Source organism: Nelumbo lutea, chromosome 4, assembly GCF_056320005.1.
Source record: "Nelumbo lutea isolate HS-2025 chromosome 4, American lotus-T2T, whole genome shotgun sequence".
NCBI lineage: Eukaryota > Viridiplantae > Streptophyta > Magnoliopsida > Proteales > Nelumbonaceae > Nelumbo > Nelumbo lutea.
In genome coordinates, this window is record NC_142687.1 from 15,786,982 (window position 1) to 15,803,366 (window position 16,385).

General features: G+C 40.3%; 1 protein-coding gene across 2 annotated transcripts in view; it reads right to left on the bottom strand.

The window, feature by feature from the left end:
- LOC148854159 (uncharacterized) overlaps positions 1–16,385 on the bottom strand; it is a 31,686-nt gene extending 15,301 nt beyond the window's left edge. The window contains exons 1-4 of one of the 2 annotated variants that reach the window (XM_088984024.1): positions 15,887–16,385; positions 15,739–15,800; positions 15,276–15,353; positions 4,085–4,166 (exon numbers count right to left, since the gene is read on the bottom strand). In XM_088984024.1, coding sequence (XP_088840150.1) covers positions 4,085–4,166; positions 15,276–15,353; positions 15,739–15,800; positions 15,887–15,941 — 277 coding nt within the window. In that variant the 5' untranslated portion in view covers positions 15,942–16,385. The remainder of the gene's footprint in view (positions 1–4,084; positions 4,167–15,275; positions 15,354–15,738; positions 15,801–15,886) is intronic. The other variant, XM_088984023.1, reaches the window with a different exon arrangement.

Here is a 16,385-nt window from a genome sequence, read left to right on the forward strand (position 1 = left end):
AACTGTCTTCTCTTCTCTCTCTCTTGTTCAATCAAAGTCCCATGGGACTCCTTTTCATCTAAGGCCTCAACTTGAGTGATAATATTCAACTTTTGTTCCTCCACTCTACCAAAATGATCCCTATTCCACTCTTTTAATTTGAATCTTAATCACTGCAACTTCTTGTGAAATCTCACTCCCTTCCACCGTACCCCACTTAGCTCTTCATCCCACCATTCCTTCACTTTAGCCTTAAACTTTGGATGTGTTAACCACACGTTTTCAAATCTGAAGGATCTAGGACCGTTGCTAAAGAATTCAACACCTATCTTAATTAGCCAATGGTTAGAAGTGACTCTAGGCAGAGCTCCAGAGACTAAATTACCCCAATAGTTTTCCCAATCTAGGTTGAAGAGGAACCTATCCAATTTTGAACTCAAAGGGTTTTCCTGGAGGTTGGGCCAAGTGAACTTGTGTTGCAACAGTGGGATCACCTTCAATTCACACTCATCTATAAACTCATTAAATTTCCTCATACTTTTTGTGATTGACAAACGGGGGTTATTGGTTTCATCCAAGAATCTTACTACATTAAAGTCCCCTCCCACACACCATAGGCCATCCCATAATCCTTTTATTGCAAACAATTCCTCCCACATTTGTTCCGCTCTCTATAGGAATTAGGGCCATACACATTGGTTGCTACCCACATGAAACCATCCTTCACATTTCTAAATTTGGTAGAAATAGAGGATCTCCCTATCGGTTACTCCAAAGGTTCCATTATCTCATCCTTCCAATCTGTCACAATTCCCCCTGAAGCACCACAGGACAGAGCTGGTGACCAGCTCACTCCCCTAGATCTCCAAAAGCTTCTGACCCATCTTGTATCTATCTCAGACAATTTTGTCTCTTTTAGGAACACAGCATCATGATTTTCCCTCCAAAAAAGATCCTTTATTACTCTTCTCTTCCTTGCGCTCCCCAAGCCTCTCACGTTCCAACTTCTATTTTCATCAGAGAACGTTTTTCCAGAACCCTTCTTTTGCCAACCTCCTATCCTTACCTAGATTTCTTCCTCTTGTCACCTCTTCCACTAAACTCTAAATCCCCTTCAATATCTGAAAGTAATCATTCCACCCCGGCTTGTTTTTTCTTTTTGTTATCCTTCCTTTTTTTCATTTTTCCTACTATATTTCTTCATCTGTCCTTCCCCTCATCAAGATCTTCCCCTTTCAAGCTCCTATCTCCCATATTAAGCGACTCTATCCCTTTACCCTCTTCTACTCCTTCAGTTCCTACCTCCTTCCTGGCCCCCTTCTTTCCTGAACTCACTTCCACATAACCCTTTCTAATTCTGTGTTCTTCGAAATCTGAACAAATCCACCCCCAAATTCTTTCTATCTCCTCCTCCCTACCTTCTCTCCCATCACAATCAGGCTTTTCCTTTACTTTTCTTTCCAGGATCTACCTTTCCACCCTCTAGCTTATCACCATCCCCTTCTCGAGCAGATGCTGGGGTATCTACAGAAGGCTTAACACACAGGTCAATACCAAAAACCGAAGGGACACACATACCTGACTGAAAACAACTCGAGGCAGGGCTAGAAAGGCCTTTGGAATGGGACTTTCCAGCTTAAGACGTTGATTCCCCCCCGGTCAGACATTGCGGTTAAGTGGTTTGGATTAGATTAGCAGCCTCTTCTGATCTCGTCAAAAGCAGACCCTGCCTCTTTGTCTCCCTTCCTGGTCTACTTCCACCTAACCCAGGGGAGTCCTGTCTCTTTGTGCCAAACCCCATACTATACTGCTCTCTTTGATTAGCTCCCTCGATTAAGGAGGGTGTAGCTTGCACAACATCAGTAGCCAATGTTTCAGCCTTCCTACACTTGATCTCGCCCCCAACAGATGAATCTTCCTCTAGGAACATAATCTCTGTATTGAAACTGCTTTCCTCCAGGAAATCCCCTTTAACCTGCAACTCAACACTACCTATGCTACATGCATCCTCCGTGTCTAAATCTTCACTGTATTCCTCACCTGACCAGCCCCCATCTTCTAAGCAAGTCCATTGTAACGAGCTTTGTCCAGTCGATTTCGTTCTTGAGGAACGGCAACCAACAAAAGGTCACGAAGAGGACGATGATAGACACATCATCCTGTCTAGAAGAGGCCCCCTTGTTCAACCACGCAAGTTTTAAGTGACTCACGTGGTCCCCCTAACTCTTTTTCAAACGGGCTGTCCTGGGGCCCTTTTGAACCTTTGGTTGTCGATCCAAATTTCTTGATGGGCTTTTGCTTATTACCTAGCCCATAACTAACAACCTACGACGCCACATGACATTTTGAGGGGCCACACACGTTCAATCCTTCATCCGGTTCAGAGTCACCTGATCTAGGTCCGGTTCTTCCTGAACTGACACCTTCTCCTTGTTTAAATCATCAGTATCGGCACCAGCTACAACTTGTGCAAAAGTCCGGCTGCAGGGCAGCCTGTTTTCTTCTTTACGCTTAAGACCTTCCCCCTGTTTACTACCTTTTTGCCTCTCCAAAAGGTGTTTTTCCATTTTAGTATAAGTGTTTTTCTTGTTTGAACCAGCCAATCCCTTACTTCGACGCAGCTCTTCTTCTTCAACCTTCTCATCTCCCTCCTTGCAAGCCTCTTTCCATAGCAGAGCTTCAATGGATGAATAAGACCAAACCGAATAGAACTGATCTTTGACTCTTACCTCTATCTTCCGTGGTATCTCCTCTGGTTTTACTGCATTTAGTAGAATAGCAGCCAAGTAGAGGTCTCTCCAGAATACACCATCCTCCACACATCAATGCAATGGCTTCAGAAGTTTCTTGCTTCCACAGATGAAAAGGCAGGCCTAGTATTTGCACCAACACCCCATCTTCAACAGAGAAGTCTTTGGCATTTGACCCTAGACACCATCTTGAGATTGTGAAGTTCCGAAGTTTAGCTTGGATGTTTAAGGCCTCAAACCCTACTTTGTTCTCAAGTAAATCCAGCAGTGCCTTTCCATTTTCAAAGGAGGTTAACATGAACATTTTCTGTGACTTCAATCTTGTTGTTAACAACTCTGAAACTTTCCTCCAATCTTCAACACAGGTTGATGTTTTAACTATCAGTTTGTTTCCCCAGTCTTCTCCCTTTAGATTTGCTCCCATTCTGTATTTTCTTGCCCCAGTTGTTACTATTAGAGCCTCTTGCTTATTATCCTCAACCTGGTTATTAGTACTATTTGAGTTCCCTTTTACTGTTGAGTTTACTTCTCTTTTAGCACCCAACCATTGCAGCAGTTAACTTAATACCCCAAGAACTTCCTTCCAACCCTGACCTTTCCTTCCCTCTGGGAAGAAAACAGTTTGTCTCCTATCCTTTCCAAAGTATTCCGTCAAGGTTATGAAAGACCCTTGAGAGTTTCTCTTGCACTCCACTACATATTTTTTTCCTGATTCTGAAAGAAACTCCTTACAGCTGATTTGTTTACCCTTGTTACTTGCACCTTCCAAAAAATTCCTTGAAACCTTCAATCACACCCATACCTTCTACCAGCATCATCCCTCTCCTTGCTTCCCTGATTTTCAGACTCAGATGCCCCTTTAGTGTCAGTTCTTCGACAAGAAGCTCCTTAGCTTCAATCTTCAATGTTTTTCTCCAGCGAGCTATCTCCACGAATCCTCCCATGTTTTCTCCTCCCAAGTGGTCTTTCTTCCCTCCCCCTTGAGGGTAGTTAGAACATTATCTTATCTGAACCAAGGACTTAAGAAAATATAAAAATCCATTACCTAATGGTGATCCCAGCAATATGGGGTCTTGGGAGGGGTGGACTGGATACAAACCTAATCTTTGGCATGTTTTGCAGGAAGTTTAACCAAATTTCATTAAAAGGGAGTACATGACAAGATATACAAAACAGGGGAAAACCCCAAAGAGATTACAAAGGAAGAAGCCTATCACTGTACAGATTTTCAACGACAGGACAAAATTTCAAACTCTTATGCATGTTCATACATAATGAAGACAGCAAAACCTTGCTGGTTATGCAATAAGATGAACTGGAAATATTGAAACTGCTAAGCATGTGGTAGGAGATACCAATCTGGCCAGAATTTCCATTTAGAACAGTTATTTGTCGTGATGAAGCTAGTTGTCTGACTTCCATTGCCAATCGACGCACCTACAAGACAGTCAGTAAAAGAAAAAATCAGAAAATAAAAGGAAAAAAAAGAAAAACTTGATGAGAAATGGAACGAATAAAATTTTAAGAAATAAACATCGAATTGACTTTTTTTCCTGAACCTCTCTTTTGATAAATAATAACTGTGCAATTGCATACTTTGTCTTACTGGATCATGAAATGAATAGCTGGTTTAATGATACTAATTATAGTATTCCAGAAAGAATACATTTTATCAGAATGCCTCCAAGGGAAACATCATATGCCTCTAAAAAAACAGCAAGGATATGGTCACTAAATTCTTGAAGCAGAGAGAAAATATATTGCAGTCGCCAACTTTTTTTATAATAAAGTGACAGTTAGAACATGTCACAGAAAATCGGATTACTGAAAGACACATTTCACAAAGCCAATAATAATTATGCATTTTAATTGTGATGATGAATTGCTTAGCTGATTATGAGCAGCTTATGACTTTCATAAGAGATTATTTAAAAAAGAGGTGAACTATGATTGTAATGCATTATTTGCAAAGCAAGCATAGGATTAGCTTTTGTGTGCATGTTTTACCATTTCTGGTGACTTATTTCAGGTTCGCTTGCATGTAGTGTTATAGCTTCATCTTCTCCTCTGTTCATGTGAGAAAACTTGCTTGAGGTATTCTCAATTGTGTGGACCAAAAGCTGAGAGAAGGAAGGCCAAGGCTATTTTTCCTTATGTCTTTATGTGCCTTTTAGTGGCTCTCATGATGGGCTAGCAGCTAGGTTTCACCAGTTCATGTTAGCCAGCTTCAAATATAACCAATGGGCCTATAAAGATACAAGTTCAGGGTTCCCTTGTAGAAGAGTTTGGATAGGTCACTGGTCACATCCCCCCCCCTAGAGTTTCTTTTTTTGTGTGGGAGGCTTTCTTGAAAAGAATAAACACCTGCAGTTTATTACAGAAGAAGCACAAATGAAGGTTGTGCATCCCTCCCCATGTTTGCACCCTTTGCCTCAGTAATGGTGAATCAGCTGAACATCTTCTTTTATATTGTTCAGTAACAAGGAAGAACTGGCTTCATTTTATCAACCTTGTTGGTTACAGCTGAGTTTTTCTGGAACATATTGAAGATTTCTTAAGACAATAGAAAGGAAGAGGATTAGGTAAAAGGGGAATAATCTACTGGCACACGGAAGCCCAAGCAGTATTGTGGGGTTTTTTTTTTTTTGAAAAAAATATTGTGGGGTGTTAGGGAAGGACGAAGGAATATTTTCCTCACCCGGTCCTTCAAGAGTGAAAAGTCTCCCCCAACCAAGAGAGGAGAAAAAGGTGACTCTGTACTTTGATGGAAGTGCAGTCGGAAACCTGGGAACAGCAGGAATTGGCTTGTGTTTAGGAGGGATGGAAGCCCTATGTGGGCTTTTAGTGGACCAATTGGGAGTGCAGACTCCACAATAGCTGAAATTTTAGCTGTTTTAGCAGGTCTCCATATCTCAAGAGATCTAGGCTTGACTGATCCAGTAGTCAAAGGTGACTGTAGCAACACGATAAAGTGGCTTGGGGAGAAGGAAGGAAGGCCTTGGAGATTGGCTCACTATTTGGATGAGGCTAGAGATCTGTTGAAATCCTTAAACTGCAAACATTTGCTGGATTCCTAGGGAACTAAACTCTGTAGCAGATATTTTAGCTAAATCTGGTATATACAGGGACAACTTGTACAGTGAAAGAATTATGCATTTGTAACCTGTGTGTAGCATCTTTCCATTGTACCTCATCTCATGTACTCTTTTTTTCTATTTATAACAAGTTAATCTTTCCCTCAGAAAAAAAGATGTACCAGCAAGGAGAGGCTAGGGGCTATGTCTCATTAATTAATGCTAGCCCAGCTTCAAATATAATGAACCTATAAAGATATACCAGCAAGAAGGATGTTGAAGTGAAAGGTAATTGCCAAACTATAACTCTTTGGATGAAGAAAAAAGGGTGCTTCCTTGGAGTTTCAGACATTTGGTTAGAAAGGCATGAACCCTAGGCAGCAATTTGTACAGCTCATTCAATTGGATTCCAAGGAATGCAAATGCTTTGGCTGACTCCTTAGCAAGAATAGGGACTCTGAGGGATCATATGGAATAGAGATTACCAAGGCTGGCCTTCAATCTGTAATACTCTGAAGTTTATATATGTGTTAGCCTTGTATTCTTATGGTTTGCTGCCCTCCTTATGGGGCAGCTAGGTCTCAGGAGTTGATCTTAATGAAGTTATATTGCCATTTATACAATTTTAAAAAGCTTATGGGGCAGAATCTACTCACGGCTGCAGTTTACAGACAGCTAAAGGATATACCTTTCAAGTTTCAACTCTTTATTTTTTATTCTAGGAATCTTTTTGTATCCAGATCTGCAGTGTAATCAGCTTTTTAGTTTTTTGCCTATTTCAAATTCTTTTTGAGCAGGGCCTTGTATTTCTTTGTTTTTGCCTTTTATAATACATTACCTCTCTCTCAAAAAAAAAAAAAAAAAACATTGTCACTTATCCAAAAAAAATTGCTGAGTTGAGCCCAAAGACCACAAGCTTAGGTTTATTCCAGCAAATCCAACAATCTGAGTTTTTCCAACTCAAGTGGATCCCATGCAATGCTTCAGATTTGGGATAGTTTATAAATACAGAGAGTTTATTGGATCATATGTGAAATGGTCCAATTGTTGGATCAATCCAGTGATCTATGACATCATATTTATAAATATAAAATATTATACATGTTAGAGGTCTATGGGAGGGGCCTTAGTGTCTCGGAGGTGATTTTAATGTGATAAGATTTACTTTTGAGACAAGTAATCCCAATCAGGTGATTTCCACAAGTATGAGAAGGTTCAATGAGTTTATTGAGGGTTGTGAGCTAAAAGAAATTCCAATTCAACAAACCCGGTTCACCTGATCCAACTTTCAGTCCTCCCCCATTTGTTCAAAGTTGGACAGATTTGTGTTTAATGTTGCTTGGGAGGGCTACTGGGGAGGGTTGATGGTGAGAGCTAGAGTTACCTCAGACCACTGTCCAATTCGAATAGGCACTGAAGACTTCTTGACTAGTCCTACCCCGTTTAGATTTGAGAACGTGTGGCTTACCTTACCCATCCGGATTTTATTAGTAGAGTGGAAGAATGGTGAAACGAGGAGTTGGGGATTTTGATTGGAAAGGAATAAGGTTTCACAAAAAAATACAACATTTAAAAGGCAAGCTAAAGGAGTAGAATAGAGATGTTTTTGGAAGAGTCGGGGAAAGAAAGTTGAGTGTGACTTCTAGAATTGAGCAGCTGGACCAAAAGGAAAATCAAGGGTCGGTGACTAAAGAGGAAAGAAGTTTAAGATGGACTCTAAAAAAGGAGTTAGAGGAGATATTACTTAGGGAGGAGATATGCTGGAGACAGAAGTTGAGACATAAGTAGATTAAGGAAGGTGATGGTAATACTAAATTTTTTTATGCAATAGCCAATGGGAGAAGAAGGAAAAAATTTGTGGATAGATTGGAAATAAATGGTGAAATCTCGAGGAACCAAGAGGAAATTGCAAAATGTTTTGTGGATCATTTTAAGAGTGTTTACAAGAAGGTGAGTGATGGTGGAGTGATAGTGGAGGGGTTAGACTAGCCAAGGTTGGATCTAAAAGTGGCATGAGTGCTGGAAAAGGACTTTGAGCTGGAAAAAATTAGGAAGGCGGTCTTCTCAATGGATAGATCTAAAGCTCCAAGACTGGATGGCATGACAATGGATTTTTACCAAGATTGTTGGGAGTTAATCAAATTTGATTTGCCAGCAGTGTTTGAGGAATTCACTGAGGAACATTTCCTTTGTTCAAGGATAAACTCCACTTTCTTGGCCTTGATACCTAAGAAGGATGATGCCATTTGTCCAAGAGATTTTAGACCCATTAGCCTGGTGACTAGCATTTATAAAATTCTGGCTTAAGTTCTATCAATAAGATTGAAAGATGTACTCCCTAGTTTGGTTACACAGTCTCAAGGGGCTTTTGTTCAAGGCAGACAAACCACCAATCAAATATTGATAGCCATGTGTGGAGGATTACAAAAGAAAGAAGAGGAAAGGATTTGTGTGTAATTAGACTTGGAGAAGGCCTATGACATGGTGGACTGGATTTTTCTTTTGGAAGTATTGAAATGTTATGGTTTTGGGGAAAGATGGTGTGGATGGGTTGAAGGGTGTTTGAAAACTTGTCATTACTCGGTAGTGGTGAATGGTGTGGTAAGGGATTTCTTCCCAGCTACTAGGGGATTAAGACAAGGGGATCCCCTGTCCCCCTTTCTTTTTACCCTAGTAGCGGATGTTTTTAGTAGACCTCTCCCTATGTTGGATATCTTTAAAGGGTGGAGAACAGCAGACTTAATGCAGCAGTGACACACTTACAGTTTGTTGACGATACAATCTGTGAGGGTGGGGATTCATTAAAGGCAAGACAGTTGAAGGAGATGATTAAGTTGTTTGAGTTTATTTCATTTTTTTATAAATATTGAGTTTATTTATCAAAAATCAAAGAGTTGTGTGGCAGGGATAAACTTGGAGAAGGGAGAGCTAGAAGAAGTAGCACCCCATAGCTGCTTGGCCTTTGAAATACCTTGGGATGCCACTAGGAAACAATCTGAAAGAAAGTAGGTTCTGGAACCTAGTTGTGGAAAGGTGCTCTAAGACATTGGCTGCCTGGAAGAAAAATTATATCTCGACGGGAGGTCGAATTACTTTGATAAAATCCACTTTTGCAAATTTGCCAATCTACTATCTTTCAGTGTTCAGAATGCCACAGAGAGAAGTGATGAAGCTAGAAAAATTGATGAGAGATTTTTTGTGGGAGCCAGGGGAAGGTAGGAAGGGGATCACTTGACCAATTGGGACGTAGCGTGCAAAAGTAAAGATCAAGGGGGTTTAGGCATAGGAAACTTAGGCAATAAGAATTCCTCCTTACTAGGTAAGTGGCTTTGGAGGTGGCCTCAGGAGAAGGGGGTGATTGATAGTATTCATGGTTCAGCAGGCAATGGATGGGATGCTGGGGTGTCTTCTAGGGCTACATTGATATCTCCTTGGAAGTCCATCTGTGGAGTGCTTCTTCAGTTTCTATGCCAAATCAAGTATGATGTTTGCTCTGAAGATAAGGTTTTTTTTGGGAGGACCTTTGGCTTGGTGATTCAACCCTTAAAGATATATTCTCCTTGTTGTATTCTATTTCTTTGTTCAAAAAAGAACCTGTCTCTCATTTTGTTTCCCTCTCTGTGTCGACCGGGTTAAGCTGGAATTTGGGTTTAAGAAAAAATTTAAGGGACTTTGAATTTGAAAGGGCAACCTCATTGTTAAAAATTCTTGATTCTGTTTTCCTGGATTTGTCTAAGTCCGATGGTCAGATCTGGGATTTCACACCCCAAAGGAATCTTCTCTTGTGCCTCCTTTATGGCATTCTTGTGTTCAGATCCAAACTCTCCTCGTTGCCCTGCTAACGAAATTTGGGCTAAGCCTTTTCCTCCCAAAGTTGGGGCTTTGTGTTGGAAAGTTTTCCATGGAAAAATAAACACGCTGGATGTCTTGCAAAAAAGACCTTTTCTGTGTCTGTCCCCTAATTGGTATACCCTGTGTAAAGCAAGTGGAGAAAACTGTTACCATCTTCTGATATCCTGCTCCTTTGTGGTTAGTCTTTGGGAAAAGATTTTTTAACTTCTTGGTCGTAGGTGGAGTTTACCTACTAAGATAGGAAATCTCTTTGACCAGACGACTTTCAGTTGGCCAAAGAGAAGGGGTAAGATTTTGTGGAGATGTCTAAGGGCTGCATTGATTTGGACGGTGTGGGAGGAAAGGAATGGTAGAGTGTTCAATGATAAAGAAAGAAGGAAGTAGTGCTGGAATGCATTTTATATAGAGCTATAATGTGGGCCAAGTCTCTAGTTTTATTTTCTTAGTTCTCTTTTGATGATTTGTGGAGGAATTTGGAAATGGTAGCTAGAAGCTCCTCTAAGAGAGTCAAACCTGTCGTGGGCTGGAAACCACCGGACGAAGGCTTCATCAAACTGAACTTTGATGGAAGCAGTCTAGGGAACCCAGGACCGGCTGGTATAGGGGGAGTTTTTAGAAACTGCGAAGGCCATATTGTTGCTGTTTTTTCAGGTCCAGTTGGAGTAGGGGATTCAGCCTTTGCGGAATTCGAGCTGTCTTACAAGGAATACAGATTGCTAGAGAATTAAATTATGACAGGATGGTAGTGGAAGGTGACTCTAAACTGGTAATAGGTTGGTTGAAGGAACCTGAAACAGTAATTTGGAAATATAAAGTGTATATGAAAAGATTTAAGTGGCTGGTCAGAGATATGGTAATCTCAGTCCAATGGGAAAGGAGTTCAGCTAATGGGATGGCTGCTTTTTTTGCAAAACGTGGGGTGCATAGATCTGATTTATTTTGGGCTCAGTTGTAATCTTGTTTCCAGATGGGGCTGCATCTCGCGCCTCTCCTGGATGTACTCTGTAACCTTGTGATATTTCTTCTAGTCTAATAAAATTTCTATTTTTCATCAAAAAAAATACATATATGAGTTGCAGTTGGATAGTTATTTATTTTTCCTTTTCATACAGGCAATTGAGACTAGAGTTTCATAAACCACATTTTTGCAATAAAAATATACACATTATGTCAATATAGATGCCAAATAAACAATAGAAATAATCTTGTGGCTCAATGGTAATATATCTTTTCTTGGGAAGGTAGGTCATAGGATCGAGTTCCCTTATAATCATTATTTTTTTTCGATACAGAATTGATTGTATAAGAATCAATAAAACTTTTTTTATCAGCAAAAAAAAACTTTCATTAATAACAGAGAAATTAAGTTACAATAGATAAAGATTGCAGAAGAATCAATAAAACTTTCCTCACTAGCCAGAATCCTGGATAGCAGACCAAATATACAAAGCCACCTTTAACTGCAGAAGCAAACTTAAAGAGAAATTACAAGTTCATTCCCAGCCCATACAAGACTTTCCCTTATGGCCCCTGCTTTTCAGCTTTTGCTGAGGTATCAGCCAAGATGTCATTGTAACTACAACAAAGTAAAGACCTTGGTTGATGGTTTTCAACAGTTCATCTAGGCCAATAGTGAACCATCCAATTTTTTAAATTTTTGAAAATTGAGATTTGGAAAAAACAGAATAGCCACTAGGTTCTAGTTCAAATGATTCAATAACTTGGTCCAAACTGAGTCTAACAGCATTGATCCCATGTAAATACAAAGAAATTCTCCCAATATGCATCTTCAATATTTTTTTGAAGAATCAGAAAAAAAAAAAAAGATTTATTAAAAGAAAAAGAGTACAAAAGAAAGGTGATAAGATATCACCCGAGAAAGAGGCACATCCAAAAGACCCTTACACAGAGACCATTACCAACCCAAATCCAACCCAAAGCCAGACAAAGATACAAAAACCACACATTGCCTAAGGACAGCAGACAGTTACAAACCCCAGATGCTAAAAAGGAAACCCCTAGAGCTGAGACCGCCACCATACTGACCGCTGAGCACACTAAGCCTCTGCTTGCGATATGAGCACAGCCTCAATCTTCGTCCACTATAGCATCTTCTTGCCCAGAATCTTCCTCATCCCAAACCTTGCCTTCTTTCAGTCGAGCTCTTTTACTCAACTTCTCATCCCTTCTTTTCCTCTCGAACTCCTCAAAGGCCCTCCTAGCAAATTCCTCGCTGCCCCAAAAACATAAGCCCGGGCTTTTTCCTATTGTTACCTCTCTTTCTGCTAATTTCTGGATAGACACGCCATATGAATCATCCTTCTTTTTTCGCTTGTTTGTAACGGCAAGTTCCCACCAGAGTCAGCACTTTCAACACCCTCCTTGTTTACTTGTTTATCTTTCCCTGATTCGGTATCCAATGATTTAAGCTGCAACGTGGGCCCCCTTTGATCACTTCAAATTATCACATTTCCTTTTGCACTTTTTCTCCTATAAACCCATTTGTAGTTCTTTGTAGAGCCTATCCCGACCAACCCGAGCTTTAGCCTGGAAAATTTTTGTTACGTGCACAACGTTATGATTTCTTGAGCTGCATATTTTTTTAATATTCACCTCATTAAACATCTCCTTCTCAATTTGTTCCTTCGATCCAAGTCTACACCCAATTTTCCAACCAGCACCTCCTGAAAACGTAAATGCTTGCCGATATTACTCTGATTTATATTACCTTCATCCCCTCCAGCAGCTGTAATCCCCTCTTCTCCGGCTGTGATTTCCTTTTCTGAATTATCTTTGATGAAAGACCTTTCACTCCTGTCTTTCTTTTCTTCCTCCTCCATCCCCACAGAACCCTTAGGACCATCCTCCTCAGGGCTTGACACAACTGTAGTAGCAGAATCGGATTTAAGGTCTTGAGAATCCACCTCTGCACCTCTAAGTTCAGAAATAGTGCCACTCTCCACAGGCCTATTGTTGGCATGTGAACATCTTCCAAGTTCGCTCTCATCTCAGGTGTCTAGCCATCATCAAGCAACTCCTTTGATCCTCCAACCAACCTCTTCTTCCCACTTTTATCATATTTGGCGATTACCCAGACCCACCTCTCCTCCCTTCTCTTTTTAAACTCCAACAACACACACCCTCCAAACTTCCCTTTTTTTTTTTGCCTATTGATCTTTACCTCCTTCCAACCTTCTAATCTCCCTACTATCATCGTGATTGATAGTTAAGACCTGACCTTCACTCAAGACTCTTTCTGGACGAGAAGCCTTCGACAATGATAAACGATATCTACTATTTATAAGATGAGCCATGTGACTTTGAAACGATTCACATGTATCGACTTTCTCACACCCGTTATCTAGGCCTGCATGCGCATCTTGGGTTGGTGCAATGTCCACTAGCCCCGTAGTAATTGAGCCCCCAGAACTCTCTAGCATCGAATTAGATTGGGTTGGGCCCCCACCAGGTTCAGATCTAAAACCCTGGGCCCCACTCCTATTAACTTTGATGAAGGAAATCTCACTCCTTACGTTAAGATTACCACCAGATATATAAGCAACACTTTCATTTTCGAGGACTACCTCGTGATGGGCTGCAACGTTCTACTGTTCTCCTTCCAAAATGCATGCGTCATTTAGCTCTTTATCCCCTTCATTAACTCTGTCGCCACGTGAGCTCATATTTGTCAGATCATCATTGTCTACAACCTCTAGTCTAGCCCATTCCTCATCAGCAACGTTTCATATTCCGTCACCAACCAGACTTTGGTGTGGAGGCCACCAACAAGAATGTCAACCGTTCGGGGAACATCTGCCAGCACAATTCTGATAATCTTCAACCTCACTGCTCAAAGAACTGTTGCATTGACCTCTAAAAGAGAACCCCCTATAGCTTGAGTGATTCTTTTTTTTTTTTTTTTTGATAAGTAAAGGGTCATATTCCATTAATTCAAAGATCAGTTGCATGAAAATCCCCTTAGAGAAGCACGAGGTGCTGCCTCTCCATACAGAAAACACAAAAACTACATCAAAAAGTGCATGATTGTTTAAAAGACACAAATTACAGTTGCGCCCAGAACAATGTTTCCCTGTTTGTCCCTTGTTTTACCAAGACATCAGCAAATGCATTAGCTGATCTCCCAACCCACTATACTGTTACAGACATATTCCTTGTCAGCCATTTGAATTTCTTTATCTCATTCTTGCAGTCCCACATGACATCCTCCGGATTATTTAACCAGTTATCTTAGAGTCCCCTTCAACCAGAAGCTGTTCCACGCCCAATGCAAGAACTATTCCTTGTATTACAGCTAACAGATCTGCCTGAATAGAGTTCCCAACACCTAAAGAGCCAGAGTATGGTAAGAAAGCCTCTCCAGCCTCATTCCTCAATACACCTCCCAATCCAGAGGGACCCGGGTTGCCCTGGCTACTTCCATCAAAATTCAGCTTCGAAGAACCGTGGGGAGGAGGGACCCAGCTTGTCATTACATTTACCTTGGATAAGAGCTTAGAAGGTTTGCCTGCATTGAAGACCGGAAACCTGTAAATGGCTGAAGTACTTGCCTTCCGGACCAAAAAATTTTGAAGCTTCTGTGACACCAATCTCCAACCCCAACCTCTTCTTCCTTCTGGAATACAGATGTGCTGATGTCTATTTCTTCCAAAGAATCCCGTAACCTCCAGAAACCACCCTTTTCGGTTGCATTTTAAAGTCACCTAGTACCTTCTATTTGGCAGATCCAAATAGCTTTTCCACCCCTCGATCTTAATAGCGAGAATAGCTCCATCAGTGAAACCTTTCAGCCACTGAACAGCTTCTCCTAATAGAAAGATAGTATCTCTCCCTTCTTCCCTAAGCTTTAAGATCGATTGACAAGATCCTTGAGATTTAAATAAACCTATAAATGTTTTCTATATAGTAATGTTTAGTTTTACTCATTAAGAAAATAAACATCTTGTAGATCTTAAACAAGATAAAGTGTTTCAACTGACATTCATAAATGTCCCTGTAAAAACTCCTTTGAGTTTTCAGATGATAAATGGAATACAAATTGTTCTCACAGTTGTGTTTTGTTGTTGACTCAAAACTTTTAAAGTGCTAAATCCATTTTCTCTAGATGCTGACAGATAGAAAAAATCTAATGGTGCTGATTCCATTACACTCTATCTTTATTCTACAATAGGTATCTTGCATGATGATTAAGTTTTGCATTATATGGTTTCTGCTATCATCAGTTTCAATTTTGTTTTGTTATTAGTCATACTTTCTCTCTACATAACCAAACAATTCCTTCCATCTCTCTTATTTTTCCTCTTATTTTCTCACTATATTCTTTAATTATTTACTATTTCTTTTATTTAGTTTTTGTAGCCCTTAAATAGCACAACTTAGACCTAACTCCCTTTGGTTTACTTAAATTTTCAAGCACTCTTAAGTTCTGTCTAACCATTTCACAGGGTACATTTAAGAAAAGCATTAAAATTAAACAAGATGAGAGCTAGTCTGTTTCCAGCTTGATATAGCCACCACTATTGGTTATTGTTTGCGTCCAGCATCAATTACTCTTTACCTTTTCTTAATAAAGTTATTGCCATGGGTTCTTTCACAAACATACCTGAGCAGCAAGAGCATCGGAGTAGTCGGAGTCGGTGCTTGATTTGTCCCCAGATGTTTCCAATCCCTTAACTAAGGACTGTATAACAATACAGAACAGAGTTATTGGAGGGAGAGAAAGAAAAGGCATTAATGGTGAGGTTGTGGCATCTAAGATCGCTACAATATGAAACATTTACAAGCAAATAAGCAAATAAATTGCGGTTTAATAACCCAATCCCCAGAAAGAAATATATATACAAATCGGTCATGTAAAACCCAACTGCGGAGCTGGAAATCATGACGCTATGTCACTAATTAAATTCAGGAAACAGTTTCTGCCCTGATTTGTCAGTCTACTAGCCGATCAATTTACTCTTAAGCATGAGCTAATCGGTGCACAACTCGCATAACTCGGCAACACGAAGAGCATATGCATAAAAATATATATATATAGTTTGTATCATAGGGTAATCATCTCATACCTGTAGCTCCGCCAATAAATCAGATAATCGACCATTTCTCAGCATTATTGAACCGGTATACCCTGCAGATAAAACAGACGCAATAGTTCTCTGTCAGAAATAGAATAAGACCTCACAGATCATATGGTCTGAAAGAGACCAGAATTACCTGCCCCGACCAAGATCACGATCTTAGAAAGTCCAATCCCGCTTTGCATCGCCATCGCTGTACTCTATAGGGGTTATCAGAAACCCTAATTTCTTCTCCCTTTTTTCTCTGTTTTCCTTAACTCGAACCCAAGCTCAGGGGGGATGAGATTCTTCGATAGATTTGTTTCTACATTCAATATCTCCTTGAATGAGAAGGGTGGCGGTGTGAATTAGATTGGGAATAGGAGTTTTCTTCTAGCACTCCTCTGACCAGTTCGATCGGGAGTGCCTTTTCCCGGGAATTATTTGGCTGACATGGCCGCTACGCTCGCGTAGACAAACTCCTTGTTTTTGTGATGACACGTCATACCTAAAAAAGAACTGGACACGCCGCTATTTCCCTTACCCGATAACGGATAAATCTACGATGCCGCAAAGTATGATACCAGAAAACTTTGTCCACAAGCCCGAATTCGAATTTCTTCATTTGTGATAGGGATGCATGCGAATCGGAATTC